Here is a 22,570-nt window from a genome sequence, read left to right as displayed (position 1 = left end):
CTGTGTGTGCTGGAGTGGATGAGTCATTATGCTATTTTATGATGTGACAGAAGCATAGAGAAATACTGAACTGGGTCAGTGTATTTACAAGACTAGAGATTAGGCAATTAATCTGATGGAAAACAGTAGATGCACAAAAGCAAGATCTGCATTGTTGGCAGTGCTTCACAGCTTGGGTTATTTATATCTGGGAATGCCTTCAATGATGATATCTTACATATTTTATAAGAAGTATGCTTATGACTAATGCTACTGACCAAGTATGCTTATGACTAATGCAATAACCAAATAAATCAAATTTATGTTTTATTGCATAGGATTCCAGGGTCTTTACCAATGTTTTGGCGATTAAAATGGCAGTGTTGTGGAAATTACTGAGAACTTTAGTGCCCTTGTTCACGTTTGGCTGTATTGTGGTATTTAGTCTTTCATTGTTGTGCTGCAAATGGTATGTTAGCCTTTATCACAAAGGGATTGGCGTACAAGAGTAAAGTCTTACAGCAATTATGTAGGGCCTTGGTGAGACTATGCTTGGAGTACTGTGTACTGTTTTGATCTCCTTACCCAAGGAAGGATATATGTCCCCAAGAGGGAGTACAACGAAGGTTCATTGGACTGATTCCTGGGATAATGAAAACTTTGCTTCTGTTTTCACAAAGGAGAGGGACGATGCAGACATTGCAATTAGGGGGGAGGAGTGTGAAATTTTAGATGAAATAAATATAGAGAGAGAGGAAGTATTAAGGGATTCAGCATGTTTGAAAGTGGATAAATTCTCAGGCTGTTAAAGAAAAGCGAGAGAGGAAATAGCAGAGGCTCGGATCATCATGTTGCAATCCTCTCTGGCTGCAGGTGTGGTGCCAGAGGACAGCTAATATTGTGCCATTGTTTAAAAAGGGAGAAAAGGAATAGACCAGGTAATTACAGGCCAGTCAGCCTAACCTCGATGGTGTGAAAATTATTGAAAAAAAAAGCTACATAAAAATCTTCAGGATAAATCTTCATTTAGAAAGACACAGATTAATCAAGCATGGATTTGTTAAGGGAAGGTGGTGTCTGACCAACTTGATTGAATTTTTTGAGGAGGTAACAAGGAGGGTCGATTTGGGTAGTGCATTTGATGTAATCTATATGGATTTTAGCAAGGCTTTTTTTTTTTATAAGGTCCCACATGGCAGACCGACGACAAAAATAAAAGCCCATGGGATCCAAGGCAAAGAGGCAAGTTGGATCCAAAATGGCTCAGAGGCAGGAAGCAAAGGGTAATGGTTAATGGGCGTTTGTGACTGGAAGGCTGTTTCCAGTGGGGTTCTGCAGGGCTCAGTACTAGATCCCTTGCTTTTTATGGTATATATCATAGATTTGGACTTGAATGCAGTGGGCATGATTAAGAAGTTTGCAGATGATACAAAAATTGACCGAGTGGTTGATAATAAAAGATGATATCTTCCACTTTGTTTACATGAAATTCGGTACTTGGAACGACAGGATCCTCATGGACAACTCCAACAGCGACAGGCCGGAACGCCGCACCACCATAGTTTCCTGGGAACTTAGACACTCTGACATCGACATCGCCACCCTAAGCGAGACCCGGCGGGCAGGGAACAAGGTGGAGACCCTGCCAGCTCAAGGAACAAGGTGGAGGTTACACCTTTTTCTGGAAAGGAAAACCAGAGGAAGAACGTCGCCTTCAGAGTCGGCTTCGCCATCAAAAATAAGCTGGTCGACCGCCTTAAAGACTTCCCCTGCGGAGTTAACAAACGCCTCATGACTCTTCGACTCACCTTATCCCGGAACCAATGCGCCACAGTCATTCGTGCATACGCCCCAATACTCGATGCAACGGATGAGACCAGAGGGTTTTTATTCCAACCTCGAAACATCCCTTTCCCGCGTCCCCACGGGTGGCAAATTGATCCTCCGAGGTGACTTCAACGCCAGGGTCGGCAAAGACACAGCCCTCTGGGGAGGCTTGATTGGCAAAGACAGGGTAGGGAAAGCCAAGTCCAGCGGTACCCAACTCCTGACAAAATGTCTAGAACATGAACTTATCACCAACACCCTGTTCCGCCAGAGGTACAAATACAAGGCATCGTGGCAACACCCTCCCTCCAAACACTGGCACCTGCCTGACTATGTCATCGTCCAAACCAGGGATCGCAAGGATGTGTGCATCACCCGCGCCATGACAGGAGCTGACGACTGCTCGACGGACCACCACCTAATCCGATCCATCATCAACATTAACATAGCCCAAAGCAGAGGATACAGCAGAAACAGTGCTGCAAAAAAAATCAATGCAGGGGCTGTGACACAGCCAAGAGAGCCTTGTACAGCCAACACCTCACAACTAACCTGGCGTGCCTTGATGACCCTGAGATGCTGAATGTCCAAGCGCTTGAGCTGCCCTCCAGACCTCCATAACTACTGCCTGTGAAGAGACACTTGGTCACAACCAAAAAAGACCAGGACTGGGTTGATGAGAATGATCAGGAGATCCAAGAACTAATAGATCGCAAGCGCAGAGCATTTCTGAGCTTCAAACAACAACCCAACTCGGGAACAGCAAAGCAACATTACAGACAGCTCAAGGCTGAGGTCCAACAAAAAACCCGGGATCTAAAGAACAGGTGGTGGATGGAGAAAGCATCCTCATCAAAGGCAGTCCCACGAAGCGAGGATGACTTGCTTCCACGCCAAAAAGGGATAAGTTCACAGGTGTTTCAATGAAGGACCTAATAATCCAGATCCTGAACTACATAGTGAAGGGTGGAAGATGCCTGTGCTTGGATGATTATTATTTTTTTTTTTTTTTTTTTTTTAAAAGTGTGGTGGCCGTTGCACACCAGTCACCACACGGGCTTGACAGAGCTAGGTCTTGGTCCAGTGGTAAGGATTACCCAAGACGAACTGGAGACCAGCTCTGCTGCACAGACCGAGCGTGCACCCATTTCGCAGTGTGGGCTAGACCATGCTGCCCCTGGGCCTTCGCCTCTTCTGGGCCTCAGATTCACGTCTCTCCTGGGCCCCAGTCACTTTCCTCTACGGACTCTTGCCGCTCCTTCGCCCCTCCTGCCCGCACTGCAATCAGCGACCTGGTTTCGTAGCCGTTGCCCTCCTGCAGCAGCACGCGCTGCTCCCTGCAGTGGTAAGCACAGGAAATACAACAACTGGCCGACAGCCACGATATGCGAGAATTCTTCATCGCAGTCAAGGCCACCTACAAACTCCCAAGGCCCCACCCCACTGCTGGCCAAGAACGGGGAAACACTCATCAAGGACACAGAGGCTGTAGGGGCCCGCTAGAATGAGCACTTTGAAGATCTCCTCAAATTGAGACTCTGCCTTTGACGAGAGTGCTCTCGACTCCATCCCGCAGCATGCGACCCGCCACCACCTCAGTGAAACCCCAACGTTGCACGAGGTAGGAAAAGCCAAACAACAGCTCACGAACACGGAATCCCTGCTGAGGCGCTAAAGTATAGCGGAGAGGCGCTGTTGACGCGGATACATGACCTCATCTCTCTCATCTGGAGGGAGGAGAGCATGCCGGGAGATCTCAGAGAAGCAGTGATCGTGACCATCTTTTAAAAAGGGACAACTCCGACTGCGGCAATTACAGGGGAATCTCCCTTCTATCAGCTACTGGGAAAGTTATCGCTAGAGTTCTCCTCAACCATCTTCTCCCTGTGGCCGAGGAGCTCCTCCCAGAATCACAGTGCGGATTTCATCCCTTACGGGTCACAACAGACAAGATCTTTGCAGAGCGACAGCTGCAGGAAAAATGCAGGGAGAAGCACCAGCCCTTATATATGGCCTGTTTCGACCTTACAAAGGCCTTTGACACTGCCAACCATGAGGGTCTATGGAGCATCCTCCTCCATTTTGGATGCCCCCAAAAGTTTGTCAACATCATTTGCCTGCTCCATGACTACATGCAGGCAGCGATCCTTACCAACGGATCCATTACAGACCCAATTCACATCCGGAATGGGGTCAAACAGGGCGACGCCAACGCTGCAACCCTCTCCTCAATCTTCCTCGCTGCCATGCTCCACCTCGCAGTCAACAAGCTCCCCGCTGGAGTGAAACTAAACTACAGAACCAGTGGGAAGCTGTTTAAGCTACGCCACCTTCAGGCCAGGTCCAAGGTCACCCCAACCTCTGTCGTTGAGCTACAGTACGTGGACGACGCCTGTGTCTGCGCACATTCGGAGGCTGAACTCCAGGATATAGTCAATGCATTTAATGAGGCATACGAAAGCATGGGCCTTACACTAAACATCCGTAAGACAAAGGTCCTCCACCAGCCTGTCCTTGCCGCACAGCGCTGCCTCCCAATCATCAAGAGTCACGGCGTGACCCTCGACAATGTGCACCATTTCCCATACCTCGGGAGCCTCATCAACAAAAACAGACATTGATGCGGAGATTCAACACCGCCTCCAGTGCGCCAGTGCTGCCTTCGGCCGCCTGAGGAAGAGTGTTCGAAGGCCAGGCCCTCAAATCTACCATCAAGCTCATGGTTTACAGGGCTGTAGAAATACCCGCCATCCTGTATGGCTCAGAGGTATGGACGATGTACAGAAGACACCTTAAGTCGCTGGAGATATATCACCAACAATGTCTCCACAAGATCCAACAAATCCCCTGGGAGGACAGGCGCACCAACATCAGTGTCCTCGTCCAGGCTAACATCCCCAGCATTGAAGCACTGACCACACTCGATCAGCTTCGCTGGGCAGGCCACTTAGTTTGCATGCCAGACACGAGACTCCCAAAGCAAGTGCTCTATGCAGAGCTCGTTCACAGCAAACGAGCCAAAGGTGGGCAGCGGAAACGTTACAAGGACACCCTCAAAGCCTCCCCACTGACACCTGGGAGTCCCTGGTCAAAGACTGCCCTAAGTGGAGAAAGTGGATCCGGGAGGGCACTGAGCACTTTGAGTCTTAACGCAGAGAGCGTGCAGAAATCAAGTGCAGGCAGCGGAAAGAGCGTGCAGCAAACCAGTCCCACCCACCCCTTCCCTCAACGACTATCTGTCCCGTCTGTGGCTCTTGTATTGGACTGTTCAGCCAGCAAAGAACTTACTTCAGGAGTGGAAGCAAGTCTTCATTGATTCCGAGGGACTGTCTATGATGGTCAATGGTCAGGTGGGGATAACAGTGGAAAATGGAATTCAATCCGGAGAAGTGCAAGGTAATGCAATTGGGGAGGGCTAACAAGGCAAGGGAATGCACAATAAATGGTAGGACACTGAAGTGTAGAGGGTGCATGTCCATGTCCACTGCAGGACATGTAGATAAGGTGGTTAAGAAGGCATACGTGATACAGGCCTTCATTAGCTGTGGCATAGAATACAATCACTAAGGAGGTGGTACTCAGTAAGATAATGGGACTAAAAGCAGACAAATCCCCTGGACTTGATGGCTTGCATCCTAGTGTCTTAAGAGAAGTAGCAGCAGGGATTGTGGATGCATTGGTTGTAATTTACCAAAATTCCTTGAATTCTGGAGAGGTCCTAGCAGATTGGAAAACTGCAAATTTAATGCCCCTATTTAAAAAAGGAAGCAGACAAAAAGCAGAAAACTATAGACCAGTTAGCCTAACATCTGTGGTTGGGAAAATGTTGGAGTCCATTATTAAAGAAGCAGTAGCAGGACATTTGGAAAAGCAAAATTCGGTCAGGCAGAGTCAACATGGATTTATGATGGGGAAAGTCATGTTTGACAAATTTGCTGGAATTCTTTGAGGATGTAAACAAACAAGGTGGATAAAGGGGAACCAGTGGATGTGGTGTATTTGGACTTCCAGAAGGCATTTGACAAGGTGCTACATAAAAGGTTATTGCACAAGATAAAAGTTCACGGGGTTGGGGGTAATATATTAGCATGGATAGAGGATTGGTTAACTAACAGAAAACAGAGAGTCGGGATAAATGGTTCATTCTCTGGTTGGCAATCAGTAACTAGTGGGGTGGCGCAGGGATCAGTACTGGAACCCCAACTATTTACAATCTATATTAAAGACTTGGAAAAAAGGACTGAGTGTAACGTAGCCGAGTTTGCTGACGATACAAAGATAGGAGGAAAAGCAATGTGTGAGGACACAAAAAATCTGCAAAAGGACATAGACAGGCTAAGTGAGTGGGCAAAAATTTGGCAGATGGTGTATAACGTTGGAAAGTGTGAGGTCATGCACTTTGGTAGAAAAAAATCAAAGAGCAAGTTATTATTTAAATGGAGAAAGATTGCTGCAGTACAGTGGAACCTGGGGGTACTTGTGCATGAAACACAAAAGGATAGTATTCAGGTACAGCAAGTGATCAGGAAGGCCAATGGAATCTTGGCCTTTATTGCAAAAGGGATGGAGTATAAAAGTAGGAAAGTCTTGCTACAGTTATACAGGGTATTGGTGAGGCCACACCTGGAATACTGCATGCAGTTTTGGTTTCCATATTTACGAAAGGCTATACTTGCTTTGGAGGCAGTTCAGAGAAGGTTCACTAGGTTGATTACGGAGATGAGGGCGTTGACGTATGAGGAAAGGTTGACTAAGTTGGGCCTCTACTCATTGGAATCTAGAAGAACGAAAGGTGATCTGATCAAAACATATAAGATTATGAGGGGGCTTGAAAGGTGGATGCAGAGAGGATGTTTCCACTGATGGGGGAGACTAGAACTAGAGGGCATAATCTTAGAATAAAGGGCCGCCCATTTAAAACAGAGATGAGGAGGAATTTCTTCTCAGAGGGTTGTAAATCCGTGGAATTCACTGCCTCAGAGAGCTGTGGAAGCTGGGACATTGAATAAATTTAAGACAGAAATAGACAGTTTCTTAATCGGTAAGGGGATAAGGGGTTATGGGGAACGGGCAGGGAAGTGGACCCGAGTCCATGATCGGATCAGCCACGATCGTATTAAACGGCCATATGTCCTACTCGTGCGCCTATTTCTTACAGGGAGGTTATGCTTCAACTGTATAAAACACTAGTTAGGCCACAGCTCGAGTACTGCGTGCAGTTCTGGTCACCACATTATAGGAATGATGTAATTGCACTATAGAGGATCCAGAGGAGCTTTACGAGGATGTTGCCTGGACTGAAGAATTGGATAGGCTGGGGTTTAGAACCTTCAAAGCATTTGATAAGTACTTGGATATGCAATTGAAGTGCCGTAACCTACAAGGCTACGAACCAAGAGCTGGAAAATGGGATTAGGCTGGATAGCTCTTTGTCGGCCGGCACGGACACAATAGGCCGAATGGCCTCCTTCTGTGCTGTAAATCTCTATGATAAAGGGATTGTCCTATGAGAAGAGATTGAATAGACTCGGCCTATATTCCCTAGAGTTTAGATGAATGAGAGGTGATCTCAGGGCTTGATAGGGTCGATGCTGAGAGCATGTTTCCACTGGCTGGGGAGTCTAAAAATAGGGGCCAGTCTCACAATAAGGGGGTCGGCCATTTAGAACTGTGAAGAGAAATTTCTTCGTTCAAATAGTTGTGAAGCTTTAGAATTTTCTACCAGAGAGGACTGTGGATGCTCAGTCGTTGAGTATATTCAACAACAACTTATATTCATAAAGATCCTTTAACGTAGTGAAAGATCCCAAGGCACTTCACAGGATTATTAAGAGATAAAAAATTTGATACCAAGCCACAGAAGTAGAAATGAACTCAGGTGACCAAAGGCTTGGTTAAAGAAGTAGGTTTGAAGGAGCGTCTTGGAGTAAGGAGAGTTAAAGTGGCGGAGAAGTTTCGGCAGGGAGTGCCAGAGCTTGGGGCCTAGGCAACAGAAGGCACGGTCACCAATGTTTGAGCGATAAAAATCAGGGATGCTCAAGTGGGCAGAATTACAGGAGCATAGACATCTCGGGAGGTTGTAGGGCTAGAGATTAGAGATGGGAGGGGCAAAGCCAAGGAAAGATTTTAAAATAAGGATGAGAATTTTTAAATCAAGGCATTGCTTAACCGGAAACCAATGTAGGCCAGACATCACAGAGGTGATAGGTGAACGAGACTTAGTGCAAGTTAGGACACGGGCAGCCAAGTTTTGGATCACCTCTAGTTTATGTAGGGTAGCATGTAGGAGGCCAGCCAGGAGCGTTGGAATCGTTAAGTCTAGAGGTAACAAAGGCATGGATGAGGGTTTCAGCAGCGGATGAGCTGAGGCAAGGGTGGAAATGGGCGATGTTCGGGAGGTGGAAATAGGTGGTCTTAGTTATGCTGCGGATGTGCATTCGAAAGCTAATTTCAGGGTCATATATGACACCAAGGTTGCGAACAGTCTGGTTCACCCTCAGACAGAAGTTGGGGAGAGGGATGGAGGCAGTGGCTAGGCAACGGAGTATGTGGCTGGGACCAAAAACAATGGCTTTGGTCTTCCCAATATTTAATTGGAGAAAATTTCTGCGCATCCAGAACTGGATATCGGACAAGCAGTCTGACAATTGAGAGACCGTGGAGGAGTTAAGAGAAGTGATAGTGAGGAAGAGCTAGGCGTCATCAGCGTACATTTGGAAACTGACAGTGTTTTCAGATGATGTCGCCAAGATATAGATAAGAAATAGGAGGCGGACAAGGGTAGATCCTTGGGGGAAAACAGAGGCAACGATGCGGGAGTGGGAAGAGAAGCCATTGCAGGTGATTCACTGGCTACGGTTAGATAGACAAGAATGGAATCAGGCGAGTGGAGTCCCACCCAGCTGAACAATTGTGGAGAGGCGTTGGTTGACTACTCTATCCTTCTCCGTGACAGGTCAATAAGGACGAGGAGGGATAGTTTGTCTTTGACTGTGGAAAGCCGTTTCGATACTGTGGCAGGTGCGGAAACCAGATTGGAGGGATTCAAACATGGAATTGTGGGAAAGGTGGGCACAGATTTTGGGGGGGGGGGGGGGGGGTGCGGAGGTGACAACATGTTCAAGGACTTTGAAGAAGAGGAAAGGGAGGTTGGAGATGGGGCGGTAGGTTGCAAGGACAGAGGGGTCAAGGATTGGTTTTTTGAGGGATGATGACAGCAGATGAGGGAGTTAGTCCTGGAGGAGAACCATTAACAATGTCAGCTAACATGGGAGCCAGAAAAGGAAGTTGGGTGGTCAGCAGTTTGGTGGGAACAGGATCAAGGGAGCAGGAAGTGGGTCTCATGGACTGTATGAGCTCTGAAAGGTCATGAGGAGAGATCAGAGAGAAACTGGAGAGAGATGCGAGGTCAGGGATAGAGCATGGGGGATCCTTAGAGGAAGTTTGGCCCTGTGGGCTCGGGGAAGGAAGGGAATTCCTTCAGGAGGAGGCTGAACAGATTGGTTCCTATGGACTGAAGGGTAGCTAATGTAACACTTTTTAAGAAAGGAGGGAGAGAGAAAATGGGTAATTATAGACCGGTTAGCCTGACATCAGTAGTGGGGAAAATGTTGGAATCAATTATTAAAGATGAAATAGCAGCACATTTGGAAAGCAGTGACGGGATCGGTCCAAGTCAGCATGGATTTATGAAAGGGAAATCATGTTTGACAAATCTAGAATTTTTTGAGGATGTAACTAGAAGAGTGGACAAGGGAGAACCAGTGGCTTTTGACAAGGTCCCACACAAGAGATTTGTGTGCAAAATTCAATTAGAGGTAATGTACTGACGTGGATAGAGAATTGGTTGGCAGAAGGAAGCAGAGAGTTGGGATAAACGGGTCCTTTTCAGAATGGCAGGCTGGGACCCCAGCTATTTACAATATATATTAATGATTTGGATGAGGGAATTGAGTGTAATATCTCCAAGTTTGCAGATGACACTAAGCTGGTGGTGTGAGCTGTGATGAGGACGCTAAAAGGCTGCAGGATGACTGACAGGTTAGTTGAGTGGACAAACGCGTGGCAGATGCTGTATCATGTGGATAAATGTGAGGTTATCCACTTTGGTGGCAAAAACACGAAGGCAGAATATTATCTGAATGGTGGCAGATTAGGAAAAGGGGAGGTGCAACGAGACCTGGGTGTCATGGTACATCAGTCATTGAAAGTTGGCATGCAGGTACAGCAGGCGGTGAAGACGACAAATGGTATGTTGGCCTTCATAGCTAGGGGATTTGAGTATAAGAGCAGGGAGGTCTTACTGCAGTTGTACAGGGCCTTAGTGAGGCCTCATCTGGAATATTGTGTTCAGTTTTGGTCTCCTAATCTGAGGAAGGACGTTCTTGCTATTGAGGGAGTGCAGCGAAGGTTCACCAGACTGATTCCCGGAATGGCAGGCCTGACATATGAGGAGAGACTGGATCAACTGGGCCTGTGTTCACTGGAGTTTAGAAGGATGAGAGGGGATCTCACAAAAACATATAAAATTCTGACGGGACTGGACAGGTTAGATGCAGGAAGAATGTTCCCGATGTTGGGGAAGTCCAGAACCAGGGGACATAGTCTAAAGATAAGGGGTAAGCCATTTAGGACTGAGATGAGGAGAAACTTCTTCACTCAGAGAGTTGTTAACCTGTGGAATTCCCTACCACAGAGAGTTGTTGATGCCAATTCATTATATATATTCAAGAGGGAGCTAGATGTGGCCCTTACGGCTAAAGGGATCAAGGGGTATGGGGAGAAAGCAGGAAAGGGGTACTGAGGTGAATGATCAGCCATGATCTTATTGAATGGTGGTGCAGGCTCAAAGGGCCGAATGGCCTACTCTTGCACCTATTTTCTATGTTTTTTATGTCTCAATCTTAGAGAGACAAAGGAGTCCATGAGCTCCTCACACTTATTGTTGGAAGTGGCGGAGGCAACTCGGGAGAGGGGTTTAAAAAGACTGTTAGCAGTGGATAATAGAAGCCGGGGTTTATCTTTACATTCCAGAATGATTCTGGAATAGTGAGCAATTTTGGCAGATAAGAGCAGGACCTGATAATGCTTTATGTGGTCCTGCCAGATCTGGCGGTGAATGGCTAAACCAGTTGTCCAAAATATCCGTTAAAGTCTGCGTCCCTTGGACTTAAGGGAGCGAAGATCAGAGCTGTATCAGGGGGAACAGCCAGGGTGAGAGAGAGTCATGGTTTCAACAGGGACAAGAGCATCAAAGGTGGTTGGGAGGGTGTGATTGAGCAGATTTGTAGCTGCAGAAATGTCATGAATGGAAGGCCAAAGCCTGGACAGTTGGGAGTTCATAACTGCAATTGGAAGAGTCGGGAGAGAGAGTTTTCAAAACAGAGATATAGATTTTTGGATACTAAGGGAATCAAGGGATATGGGGATAGAGCAGGAAAGTTGAGTTGAGGTAGATCAGCCATGATCTTATTGAATGGCAGAATACGCCTGCTATTTACGTTCTTGCATAATGAGGCAAGTCTGTACACAATTCAAGATTTCAACTGACCACCACATCTAAGAGTTAAAAAAAAACTTGTTGGCCAGTAGTGCAAGATTAACATTAAATTTGACCCACATAATGGTAGAAGAAACGTTTCTTTCCATCCCCCCTCCCAATTTAATGCTTCGCAGAGTTCCCTTTCTCAAAACAATAACTTACATTTATGGAATGCCTTTAATGTAGAAAACTGTCCCAAGGTACTTCACAGGAGCGTAATCAGACCTAAATTGACACCAAGCCAAAGAAAGATTTTTTTCAAGGGGTGACGAAAAGCTTGGTCAGAGAGATAGATTTTAAGGAAGGAGGAGAGAGGTGGGAGAGATGTTAAGGGAATTCCACAGCTTGGGGCGTGGATGGCTGAAGACATGGTGGGGTGAAGGAAATAGAGAATGCGCAAGAAATCAGAGTTGGACAAACCCTAGTTCTCAAAGTTATAAGGTTAGAGGTTACAGAGAAAGGGAGAGGCGAGGACACAGTGATTTGAACACAAAGATGAGAATTGTGGGTGCTTCATGAGCCAGTGTAGGTCAGTGAGCATCGGGGTAATGGGCTAACATGATTTGATGCAGAGTTTGGATCAGCTCAGACTTATGGAAGATCGATGCCCAACCACAACAGCATTGGTATAGCAGTCTGGACATAATAAAAGCATGGATGAAAGTTTGAGCAGAAGGGCTGAGGGGGGAGGGAGGGGCGATGACAGGCAATGTTATGTCGGTAAAAGTAGGCAGACTTTGTGATGGAGAGGATATGGGGTCGAAATCTCAGCTCAGCACTGGCAAATGAATAGATCAAGCCAAGTACTTGCCCAAAGAAGGAATGGGGAAACACAAAATTATGGAAAGGGAACAGAAAGTTAAATGAAAACAGGGAATCCTTTTAATTAAATACGCCTATAAAAAATTCTGTCATGAGGTATTTTACTCCAAGCAGTTGGTCAGGATTGTAAGTCAACTGCTACATGACATCTAATTTAGTGTCCTTTGTACAGGGCTGAGTGCTCCAATAGTACATACTCAAACACCAGCATTCAGCCTCAATCCATGGTAAGCACTCATGAGCCAAGAGGCATCTCCCAATCAATCAGTGAGGGATGGATTAAGATAGGGAATCCACGATGGCAGCAAACAGCAGCACTGCCAAAGGCCTGGTGGCAAGAAAACCACCAGGAATAATGATCTGTGAAAATAAACAAACAGGGAAGAAAGCAGGTACACCCCCTCATTCGAGGTATACAGTACCAAAATATTCTTCAGCATTAATTCAAATAAACACTTTAAGTACTCAGACTGTTAATTTTTTAACAGATCAATGGCCAGTGCAGTTGGTCCACTAAATGAATGAACTGTGCAAACTGCATTGTGAGCCCACAGACAGGAAGCCACTCCAAACAAATTAGACCACCACAGTATCTATGTACAATAATGTACATTTTCAGGTGGGAATGAGGAGGGTGAGAACAGTTATCTTCTGATCAGAGAAATTCTAGAACAGGAGGATGCCTTGGGCTCACTCAGCTTGCTCTGCCATTTTGTTAGCCATGACAGTTCTTAAAATCCAAATTCGCTCTCAACTCCAATAGTTCGTCAACACTATCACTTCCCAAGTACCAATCTCGCCACACTTCAATTGACTTTGCATCTGTGGTGTGCTACAGCTGTGTGTTCCACATGTTCATAGCCTCCTGTGCAAGAACTTGTTTTTTAAATTCTCGTTTAACCGACTAAAACTGAATTCTAAGGTTGTGTCTATTTATTCTGGACTCTCCTATTAGAGGAAAGAATCATTCCCTACTTTGTCAATTCTCTCCATTATTTTCAACACCTAAATCAGATCATCCCATGACCTCATCACCAGGGAATTACCCAGTCTTGTTATCCCATGCATCATCACTGTACTTTCTCCAAGATCAGTATATAGACTCACACAACACAGGAAACCATTTGTCTCATCATGCCTGCACCATCTCTTTTGTTTGAAAGAGCCATCCAATTATTTCAACTTCCTCGCATTTTCCCCTTAGTCTTGCAAATTTTCTCCTTCTCAAATCAAACAATTAATGCCACTATTGACATTAAACTCAACCCTATTGTCATTTCCTCCTTTATTTACTGACCAATCCTCTATTATTCCCAAATCCTGCAAGCTTATGATTAATATTGTGTTACCCATTTCTTTTCATAGGCCCAAGTGGAAATGATTATGGCATCAATCCCATTGTTATATCCATTACAATTTTTCTGTGTATATTAATCCCAGAAAATTTATTCTCGACCAACATAAGAACTAGGAGCAGGAGTAGGTCATTAGGCCCCTCGAGCCTGCTCCGCCATTTAATAAGATCGTGGCTGATCAGATCTTGGGCTCAGCTCCATTTCCCTGCCCGCTCCCCATAACCCTTCACTCCCTTATTGTTCAAAAATCTATCTCCAACTTAAATTTATTCAAAGAACCAGCCTCCACAGCTCCCTATGGCAGAGAATTCCACACAGAATTACGACACTCAGAAGAAATTCCTTCTCATCTTAGTTCTAAATGGGCAACCCCTTATTCTTAAAACTATGCCCCTGAGTTCTAGATTCCCCTACAAGTGGAAACATCCTCTCTCCATCTACATGGTTGAGCCCCCTTAGTATTTTATATGTCTCAATATGATCACCTCTCATTCTTCTAAAGTTCAGTGAGTATAGGCGTAACCTGCTCAACCTTTCTTCGCAAGTCAACCCCTCATCTCAGGAATCAACCTGGTGAACTTTCTCTGAACTGCCTCCAATGCAAGTATATCCTTCCTTAAATACGGAGACCAAAACTGTACACAGTACTCCAAGTGTGGCCTCATCAATACCCTGCACAGTTGTAGTAGGGCTTCCCTGCTTTTATACTCTATTCTCCTTGCAATAAAGGCCAACATTCCATTTGCCTTCCTGGTTACTTGCTGTACCTGCATACTAACTTTGTGTTCCATGCACAAGGACCCTCAGCATTTTGCAATCTCTCTCCATTGAGATAATAATTTGCTTATTTATTTTTCCTGCCAAAGTGAATAACCACACACTTTCCCACATAATACTCCATCTGTCAAATGTTTGCTCACTCACTCAGCCTGTCTATATCTCTCTGTAGACTCTGTGTCCTCCTCACAACTTGCTTTCCCCTCCATCTTTGTAGCACCAGCAATGTGGCTACATTCCACTCAGTTCCTTCACCCATCATTAATGTAAATTGCAAATAGTTGAGGCCCTCGGACCGATCCTTGTGGCACCCCACAAGTTACCGTTTGCCAACCGGAGAATGACCCATTTATCGCGACTCCCTTTTCTGTTAGTCAATCCTCTATCCATGCTAATATATTACCCTCAACCCCATGAGCTCCTATCTTGTGCAGTTACCTTCTATGTGGCACCTTACCGAATGTCTTCTGGAAACCCAAATACACCATATCCACTGGTTCCCCCTTATCCATCCTACTTGTTACATCTTCAAAGAACTCCAGTAAATTTGTCAAACATGATTTCCCCTTCATAAAACCATGCTGACTCTGCTTGACTGCATTATGATTTTCCAAATGTCCTGTTTCTGCTTCCTTAATAATTGACTCGAGCATTTTCTCAACGACAGATGTTAGGCTATCTGGTCTATAGTTTCCTGCTTTCTGTCTCCCTCCTTTTTTTTAAAAAAATAGGGGCGCTATATTTGCAGTTTTCCAAATCGCTGGGACTTCTTTAGACTCCAGGGAATTTTGGTAGATTGCAACCAATGCATCCACTATCTCTGAAGCCACTTCTTTTAAGACCCTAGGATGCAGGCCATCAGGTCCAGGGGACTTGTCCACCTTTCGTTCCATTATTTTACCGAGCACTTATTCTGCAGTGATAGTTTTAAGTACCGCCCCCACCCCCCCCCCCCCCCACTGTTATCTATTATTGGGATTTTTTAGTGTCTTCTACCATAAAGACGGATACAAAATATTTGTTCGATGTCTCTGCCATTTCCCTGTTTCCCATCATTAATTCCCTAGTCTCATCCCCCATGGGATGACGTTAACTTTAGCTACCCTCTTCCTTTCTATATACCTGTAGAAGCTCTTACTATGTTTTTATATTTCTTGCTAGTTTATATCCGGGGGGTTTCCTTGTATCTCTAGTATTTCATCTTTCGCCGTGAAGTTCACAGTTAATTAATTTAGCATTTTTGCCATGTTATCATCATTTACCAGTGTGCTATAAAAAAAGCCATTTTATCGGGGCCCACTTCCTTTACCACTTGTGATTATTTGCCTTCTTTTGCTACTTCCTATAATCCATTGTTTTTCATCCTTAAAATAAGCCTCCTCCTTTTGTTCAATCACTCTCCGACCACTGTTGCATCACCCCTGAAAGTACTCATTTTACCTTTCAGGGGTATACCAGTAATTTCCTTCCTTAATAGCTTGGACTGTTGTGCTGTATATTTTCTATGATAGGGTCCCCACAAATAATCTGGCCTTCTAACTCAATGGATTATTGTTGGGTCTTCACAAGTAATCTGCCTTGATTATTGCCATGGATTATTGAAGGGTCTTTACAAGAAATCTGGCCTAATATCGCCACAGGTAATCTGGCTTTATACTCCATAGATTTAGAGAACCCCACAGGTAATTTGCCTTCATATCTCCATGGATTATTGACAGATCCCCACAAGTAATCTGGATGCTATTTCCATGGATTATTGAAAGGCTGCTTGTGAAGCAGTTCCTGATGCAAGTACAAAGGTTGATTGTAATTCTTGCTGGGAATCCTTCAATGTCCAATAACTCCAGGTGATACCACAAAAAGTGGTGCAGCTGAGCCAGGCTCTGATACAGCGTGCTGAGTGAACTGGAGGAGGAAGGCTCTTAAAAGGGATTCCACTTTTGTCATCTAATTTCGCAATACAGCTACCACTCAGCGACATCATGCAAAAACACATCTACACAAATGTTGGCGAAACCCAGTTCTACCTCACCACCACCTCTCTAGACCCCTCCACTGCATTTGATTGGTTACGCTGCTTGCCAGACAGCTAATATTGGATGAGCAGAAACTTACTCCAATTAAATATTGGGAAGACTTAAGCCATTGTCTTCGGCCCCACCACAAACTCTGTTCCCTTGCCTGTGATTTCCTCCCTCTCCCTGGCCTCTGAGGCTGCACTAGACTGTTCATAACCTTAATGTCCTATTTGACCATGAGCTTAATTTCCAACTACATATCCTCCCAATGGCCAAGACCGCCTACTTCCAACTATAATATCAACCATCTTCCCCCACCACCCCCTCACCCCGCCCATCCGATACTGTGAACTTCAAGCTTATCCAAAGCTCTGTGCCCGTATCCTGACTCTCACCAAGTCCTGTTCAACAATCACCCGTGGTCAATGACCTACACTGGCTGCCGGTCGAGGAATACTTCAAATTTAAAATTCGTATCCTTGTATTCAAATCCCTCCATGGTCTTGCCCTGCCCATCTCGAACCTCCTCCAGCCCGACAACTTTAAGAACTCTGCGTTCCTTCAATTCTGGTCTCGTGTGCTACCTTGATTTCCTTCACCCTGTCATGCATTCAGTTGTCTATACCTCAAGTTCAGCAATTCGTTTCCCAAACCTCTCCTCCTTTAAAGACACTCTTTGGCCAAGCTTCTGATCACCAGTCCCAACATCTCATGTGGCTCAGTGTCAAATTATGACTGATGACACTCCTGTGAATCCAACTGTCTCAAATGTAAACTGTAAGGTTATAAAACAGGCCTTTGAGTCCCCACTGGCAATAGACTGTAGCCTGCCTAGCCATTGCAGGGATCATGGCTCATACTGATCGTGCCAAGTCACTGGCTTATTTAAGGGGTTGAGCGACAGGGAAAAGTGCCATACTTGCCTCCATATCCTCAAATCCTTCTCTTCAGGTAAGATCTCTGATGTTTTAACAGAGCAGATGGGGACCACCGTCAGCTGGAAGTGGGTTACCATCCCCCCCTAGTTGAGGCTGAGGCTGAGATTACAAAGCCAGGATTGTTAGAAAAAGCTTTTAAATTATGGTTTGTGAAGCTTTCCAATATTCTTCATAGGGATACTTTATTTTAATTATCGTTGAGTATAGCTCTAAAGCTACCCAATGTTAACTGTCTGGGTTGATGCCTCAAACTCGAAGCTGAGGACCTTACCTTTAAAAGGAGAGTCCTGTCTGATTATGCGGATATTTACTAACTTGGAGAGAACATGTTTATCTGCCCCTCATTTACATGGAGTGCTGTACTATTTAAAGCGAACAACATCAGTACCAATGAACACTTGCATTATTCATGCTCAGTAACATCCAACTGGATCTGCCAGAATTGCTTGGGCTTAATGTGTTTGTCATCTTATGAATAATGCATGCCTAGTGTAACCACTCCTCAAGCATGTTTCAGAAGCAATTTGGCAAGTCATATCATCAGATTTTATGCAATGATCAGGACTAGTCATTTTCAATGAACAATTGTATTATTTCCACAGTATTTAAAAACACTGGCAGATGCTGACCCAACTGTGAAGGCAATCAATTTGATTTTGATGCAGGCAATGTATTGCATGGGTTTGTGGTGATGGGTATACCTTATGACTACAGCTTGGCTGGGACAGTCTGTTCAGTCTATGAAAATCCAAATAATATTAACCCCTTGAATACTCATGCCCATTTACTTTTACTTGGCCTCTATTGGCAGAAGGTTCTCAGCATTCCACAAAGTCATCTGAATTTTCTAACATGCAAACACATTTATATTAGTATATGGCAATAGAAATAATGAAAGTTTTTCTTTAAAGGTAGTGAGCACATTGTTTTCCTTTGGGTGGTTAGCACAAAGTTAAGATCAGGAGGTCCCTGGGAGTGTGTCAATATTTGCAGGGATTGCCCCCTCCCTCCCCACTGAAATGTTTGAAAAGCACTGGTCAGGGAAGAATAGAATTGGTTGCTTCTGTTACTACAGAAATACTAAACACAGTTTCTTTTCAATTAATTTATATGTCTGTCCTGGCAAGAACAGCATAGTGAGATATTTTCTAGAAGCTGGTCATCTGGCTGCAACCATGATCTGAAAACTGAAAAAGAAACAATAAAGTCCAAACAGGATGGAGACATTAACAGAATGTTTGATGCTGTCAGACTGATTCAACCTACTCCTGTAGACTGACTGGACACTTGGTTGCCTGTTTTGCCAGCAAGAGGTCCAATGCAAGGAGCAAAACACTTCGAGCAGGGGAAAACAAACTAGCACAATGACACAGATACTAAGGCTTTAGGCTCTCAATAAATGAATTCACTTTACAAATCCACAGCGGCCTTGAGGGTATGGTTGCCTTCCCTTCACTACTGTGCTGAAAGGAGTCCCCAGGAATCCTTGTCCATGTTATTTTGTCCATCCTTTATGGGCCAGTCCCTGTGGAATTGGTTGGGTCCAGGACTTAAGAAAGTGTGTCTTTTGCCAGGTAAGAATCAAGTCCGACTTAGTCGTGGCTAATCCAAATCTCTAGACTTCCTTCCTTCTCGTTCCCTCCCCGCCCAGCCCTGGCTCTTGTTTTAGCAGTTACTCAGCCCAGTGCCTTTTTATTGTACTGGTTTCTTTCAGTATGATTCCTATTCCGAATGCGCAAGATGAATCCCTGCCTGTTTTTTTAAATTTGTGCTTTGTTGTTCAAAGCCCATTCCTTCCAACTTGCAATTTTGTCAGTTAGTTTATTGATCTTTTATACATATTTATAGCTATGTGTCTAGTGTGTTCCAGGATTAACTGGTTAATCGATCATTACATTATAGAACATTTAAATTATACAAAAAATGGCGGGGGGTGGGGGGGAGAATTTACAAAGCTCCACGATAACTTTGTTGGTAACAGCTCCATTCTGTGTAGTACTGAGCCATACAGACCAGAAGGTTCAATGCCTCGTTTGTGTTGAGCAAGTTGATCTTAATGAGGCCGGTAGAGAAGTGTGCCGCAATGAGCATGAGCAACCCTGTGCTAGGGAGTATTAAAAAATAACCACCTCCACTGCTATCCAGTGAACCCTGCTGCTAAGTGCATGTGTAGGCTTCAGATTAGAACAGGACCACATTCACCAGTGATACCAGGATGCTAAAACACTATGGGTTGGCATGAAAAATTGCCACTTGGCAAGATATTAGATTTCACCAAATCAGAGCCTTCGGGAAGTGGAGATATCGGGGCAAATGAAGTTCATAATAGTGTAGGCAGAGTAAGAGAGAAAGCCAGCTCACTTACCAATGTCCCTGCTTAAATGAAACCACTTTTTGATTTTTAAATTTGTTAATGAATGATTGCAAAATTCCATGTTGTAACAAAGTCAAGGAATATTCAAGTGCGTTCATGTAACTTAGACAAGCTTGATCTCTTATGGAATACCTACATACACACTAATAGGGAATTACAATTCAGTAATGAGATTTGATTCACATCATAAACCACAAGTTTATGCAGTTATTTACTACAGAACCTACTTGAATTCCTTTAGTTACCCCTCCTCTCGACACTGCTGAATGGTCAATAAAGTTCCAGAGATAGCAGCACCTCGCTAATAATCTTTCCCAAGAGATCATTCTTATGGGTAAGCCTAGACAACGATGCCAGTGGACTATTCATCCATTCAGTTATCACAACCAAACCTGAACCCGTCCTCACCTATATTTCAGTTTTGAGCAAGGGTTACGAGCAGTTATCAAGTCCTGGAACCCTGGCCAATATTTCCTCTCCTCAGATTGGGTACACGGAGATCAATTCACTGCTAAGATAGACTTAATCAGCTGGATTAGCACAGACTAGGAATCCAAACATAGGACCTTCCTGATCGTAATGGTTTGGTGTTAGGTGATGCATTTACTCACTATTTAATCAAGAGTATGTATTTGAAAAAATTGCCAATTTTCCATTTTGCAAAATCAACAAAACAGTCAATAGGGTCACCAAGCAGAAGGTCAGACCGGAAGGTACATGGCATTAAACACAAACACACTTTTTCAGTAGCAGATAAACATAGCGGCAGCAGTTAAAACACTTTCACAAACCAACAGGCCGTGGACCTGTACTATGCAAATCCCTTGAATGCCAAGTTACTGCATCCACATTGGGAGTCCAGCCTCTCAGGAAGGAGCGGAACGTAATCTGACCTATTCCAATAGCTCCTTGGGGTCAGTTCCAGAGCAACATTGGTAGAAACTACATAATCAATAACTGCTGCACAAGTCTGAACGTTCACTACAAGTGTAAATAATAAAAAGGAGCCGATTTCAGAGGGACAATTAAATCAAAAGCACATTAAAGGATCGAGTCCAGAGACAGCACATGCAAGTATTTGTTTAGAATGCCTATTATCTCACATTTTGCTGCTAGGTCTACAGCAATTTACCAATCCAAGTAATTCATGTAGTCAATGACTCTGTCAAATAATTAAGCTCCTGACAAAAGCCATATTTTCCACTTAAATTATCTAATAATCTGAATAATGTAATCCACACAACAGCACTGAGTAGTGCGGAAAAAAAATTACAATCAGATAATTTGAAATAAATAACTTTGAATTGAGTGAATTCTACTTACGTCATATTTCAGAAATCAATTGAAAATGTATAATGCTGTTTGAAGACGCTTACTGCAAGCATTATTGGATTTTATCTGATCATAGCCAGGTTTGACAAGGACATTTTGCTCACATGTAGAAAATATAAAGTTTGGTGACCAGTGAACAAGTTTTAAAATGCAATATAAACACCAATTAGGATTTTATCAGCTTGTGCCTCAGTTCAGAAGGCATCAATGGGAAGCAGATTACATGCCAAAAGGTGACAAAGTTATTGCTTCAAGATGTCCGATCACAAGATGAAACTGTTAATTACTAATGGAAGGGCATTCAGTACAGGTATAAATATTAATGCAGGATAGTTTGGAGTGGACCAAATAAAGCAGAGTTTGGAGTGGGCCATACACTATTGAGATGTCTTCAATTCTCTGAACACATAATCCTGTAAAACATACCATTGTGTACTCGTGTCTCTAGAGTATGCAAGCTTTAAAAATAGGTAAGAAGAAACACAGCATCTGATACCATTAGTTTCTTTCATAACCTGCCAAAATCATTTTACTTCAATCAAACTAACAAGAGTTTACTCTTTAACATTACAAAGGAAAAGCTTTTCAAAAAAGCCTGTAGTGGAGATCCTTTGTGGTGCATGCCAGATTTTATGCAAGACACAGCCTTGCACATGACCACCCAAATGCAGTTTCTTTCACTAGTTGTATCCAGTCTAATTTTCTTGGTGAATAAAACAGGTTTCTTTCATTAAGTTACATTGCAGGCGTTTTCATTTCTTCAACTAGAATATTGCTACACCATATATGCAAGACCAAAACTTGGGGAACTCATTATAAGCCCAGAGACAATATTCACCGGTGGTTCTGCATCATTAAGGCAGATGATGGGAGTTTCACTGCAGTTACCGATTTGTTACCTTATTGCTGTTAAATTTGGAATACAGCATTTTAAAACCAACTTTTAAATGTGGAAATCGCAAGTCTTCTCTTGAGATAAGGGGTGCAAACAAAGTCGCAGTGGAAGCATGAAAAAGTGGTCAAGCTAGAGCCGGGCCCCTCACCCATATTATAATAGCCATCATACTGCAACACAAGTTTCAAAGCAAGTCACATATCTGCTCCCTCACCTGGTCTTCCTGTGTGTGTTCCAGAAAAAAGGGAGGACCAAAAGTTGAGAAATTAACCAGTTTACTAATTTTATTAGGCAACCGATTGAAAATGAAAAGTCGGGGTGGGAAAAACTGCTGTGGTGGATTACAACCTGGCCTTGTACCTCAAATTTAGGATTAAATCTTCCCATCTGCTAACTGCAAATTAAATGAATCAGAGTTTGGGCAGTTTCAATCCAATTTCCAGTTAGCACGAGCCCTCAGCATAAAATTGTTCCAGATCGAAAGTATTATAGAAAGGACTTGCATTTATATACAAGCACCTTTCACGACCACCGGACCCCTCAAACTGCTTTACAGCTAATGAAGTACTTTTTGGAATACTGTTGTAATGTGGGAAACACGGCAGCCAATTTGCACACAGCAAGCTCCCACAAACAGCAATGTGATAATGACTAGATCATCTTTTTGTTATGTTGATTGAAGAATAAATATTGGCCAGGACACCATGGATAA

The 22,570-nt window shown here is 44.0% G+C and overlaps 1 protein-coding gene across 4 annotated transcripts in view; it reads right to left on the bottom strand.

The window, feature by feature from the left end:
- The window catches only part of LOC139276267 (integrator complex subunit 6-like), a 144,154-nt gene that overhangs the window by 105,065 nt on the left and 16,519 nt on the right, over positions 1–22,570 (bottom strand). Inside the window, exon 4 of one of the 4 annotated variants that reach the window (XM_070894008.1) lies at positions 18,348–18,444. The exons of the other annotated variants lie outside the window; for them this stretch is intronic. Coding sequence (XP_070750109.1) covers positions 18,406–18,444 — 39 coding nt within the window. The 3' untranslated portion in view covers positions 18,348–18,405. Of the gene's footprint in view, positions 1–18,347; positions 18,445–22,570 lie in introns of those variants that run through there. 4 annotated transcript variants of the gene reach the window in all.

Source organism: Pristiophorus japonicus, chromosome 11 (assembly GCF_044704955.1).
Source record: "Pristiophorus japonicus isolate sPriJap1 chromosome 11, sPriJap1.hap1, whole genome shotgun sequence".
Classification (NCBI taxonomy): Eukaryota; Metazoa; Chordata; class Chondrichthyes; family Pristiophoridae; genus Pristiophorus; species Pristiophorus japonicus.
This window is presented reverse-complemented; position numbering and strand designations above follow the sequence as displayed.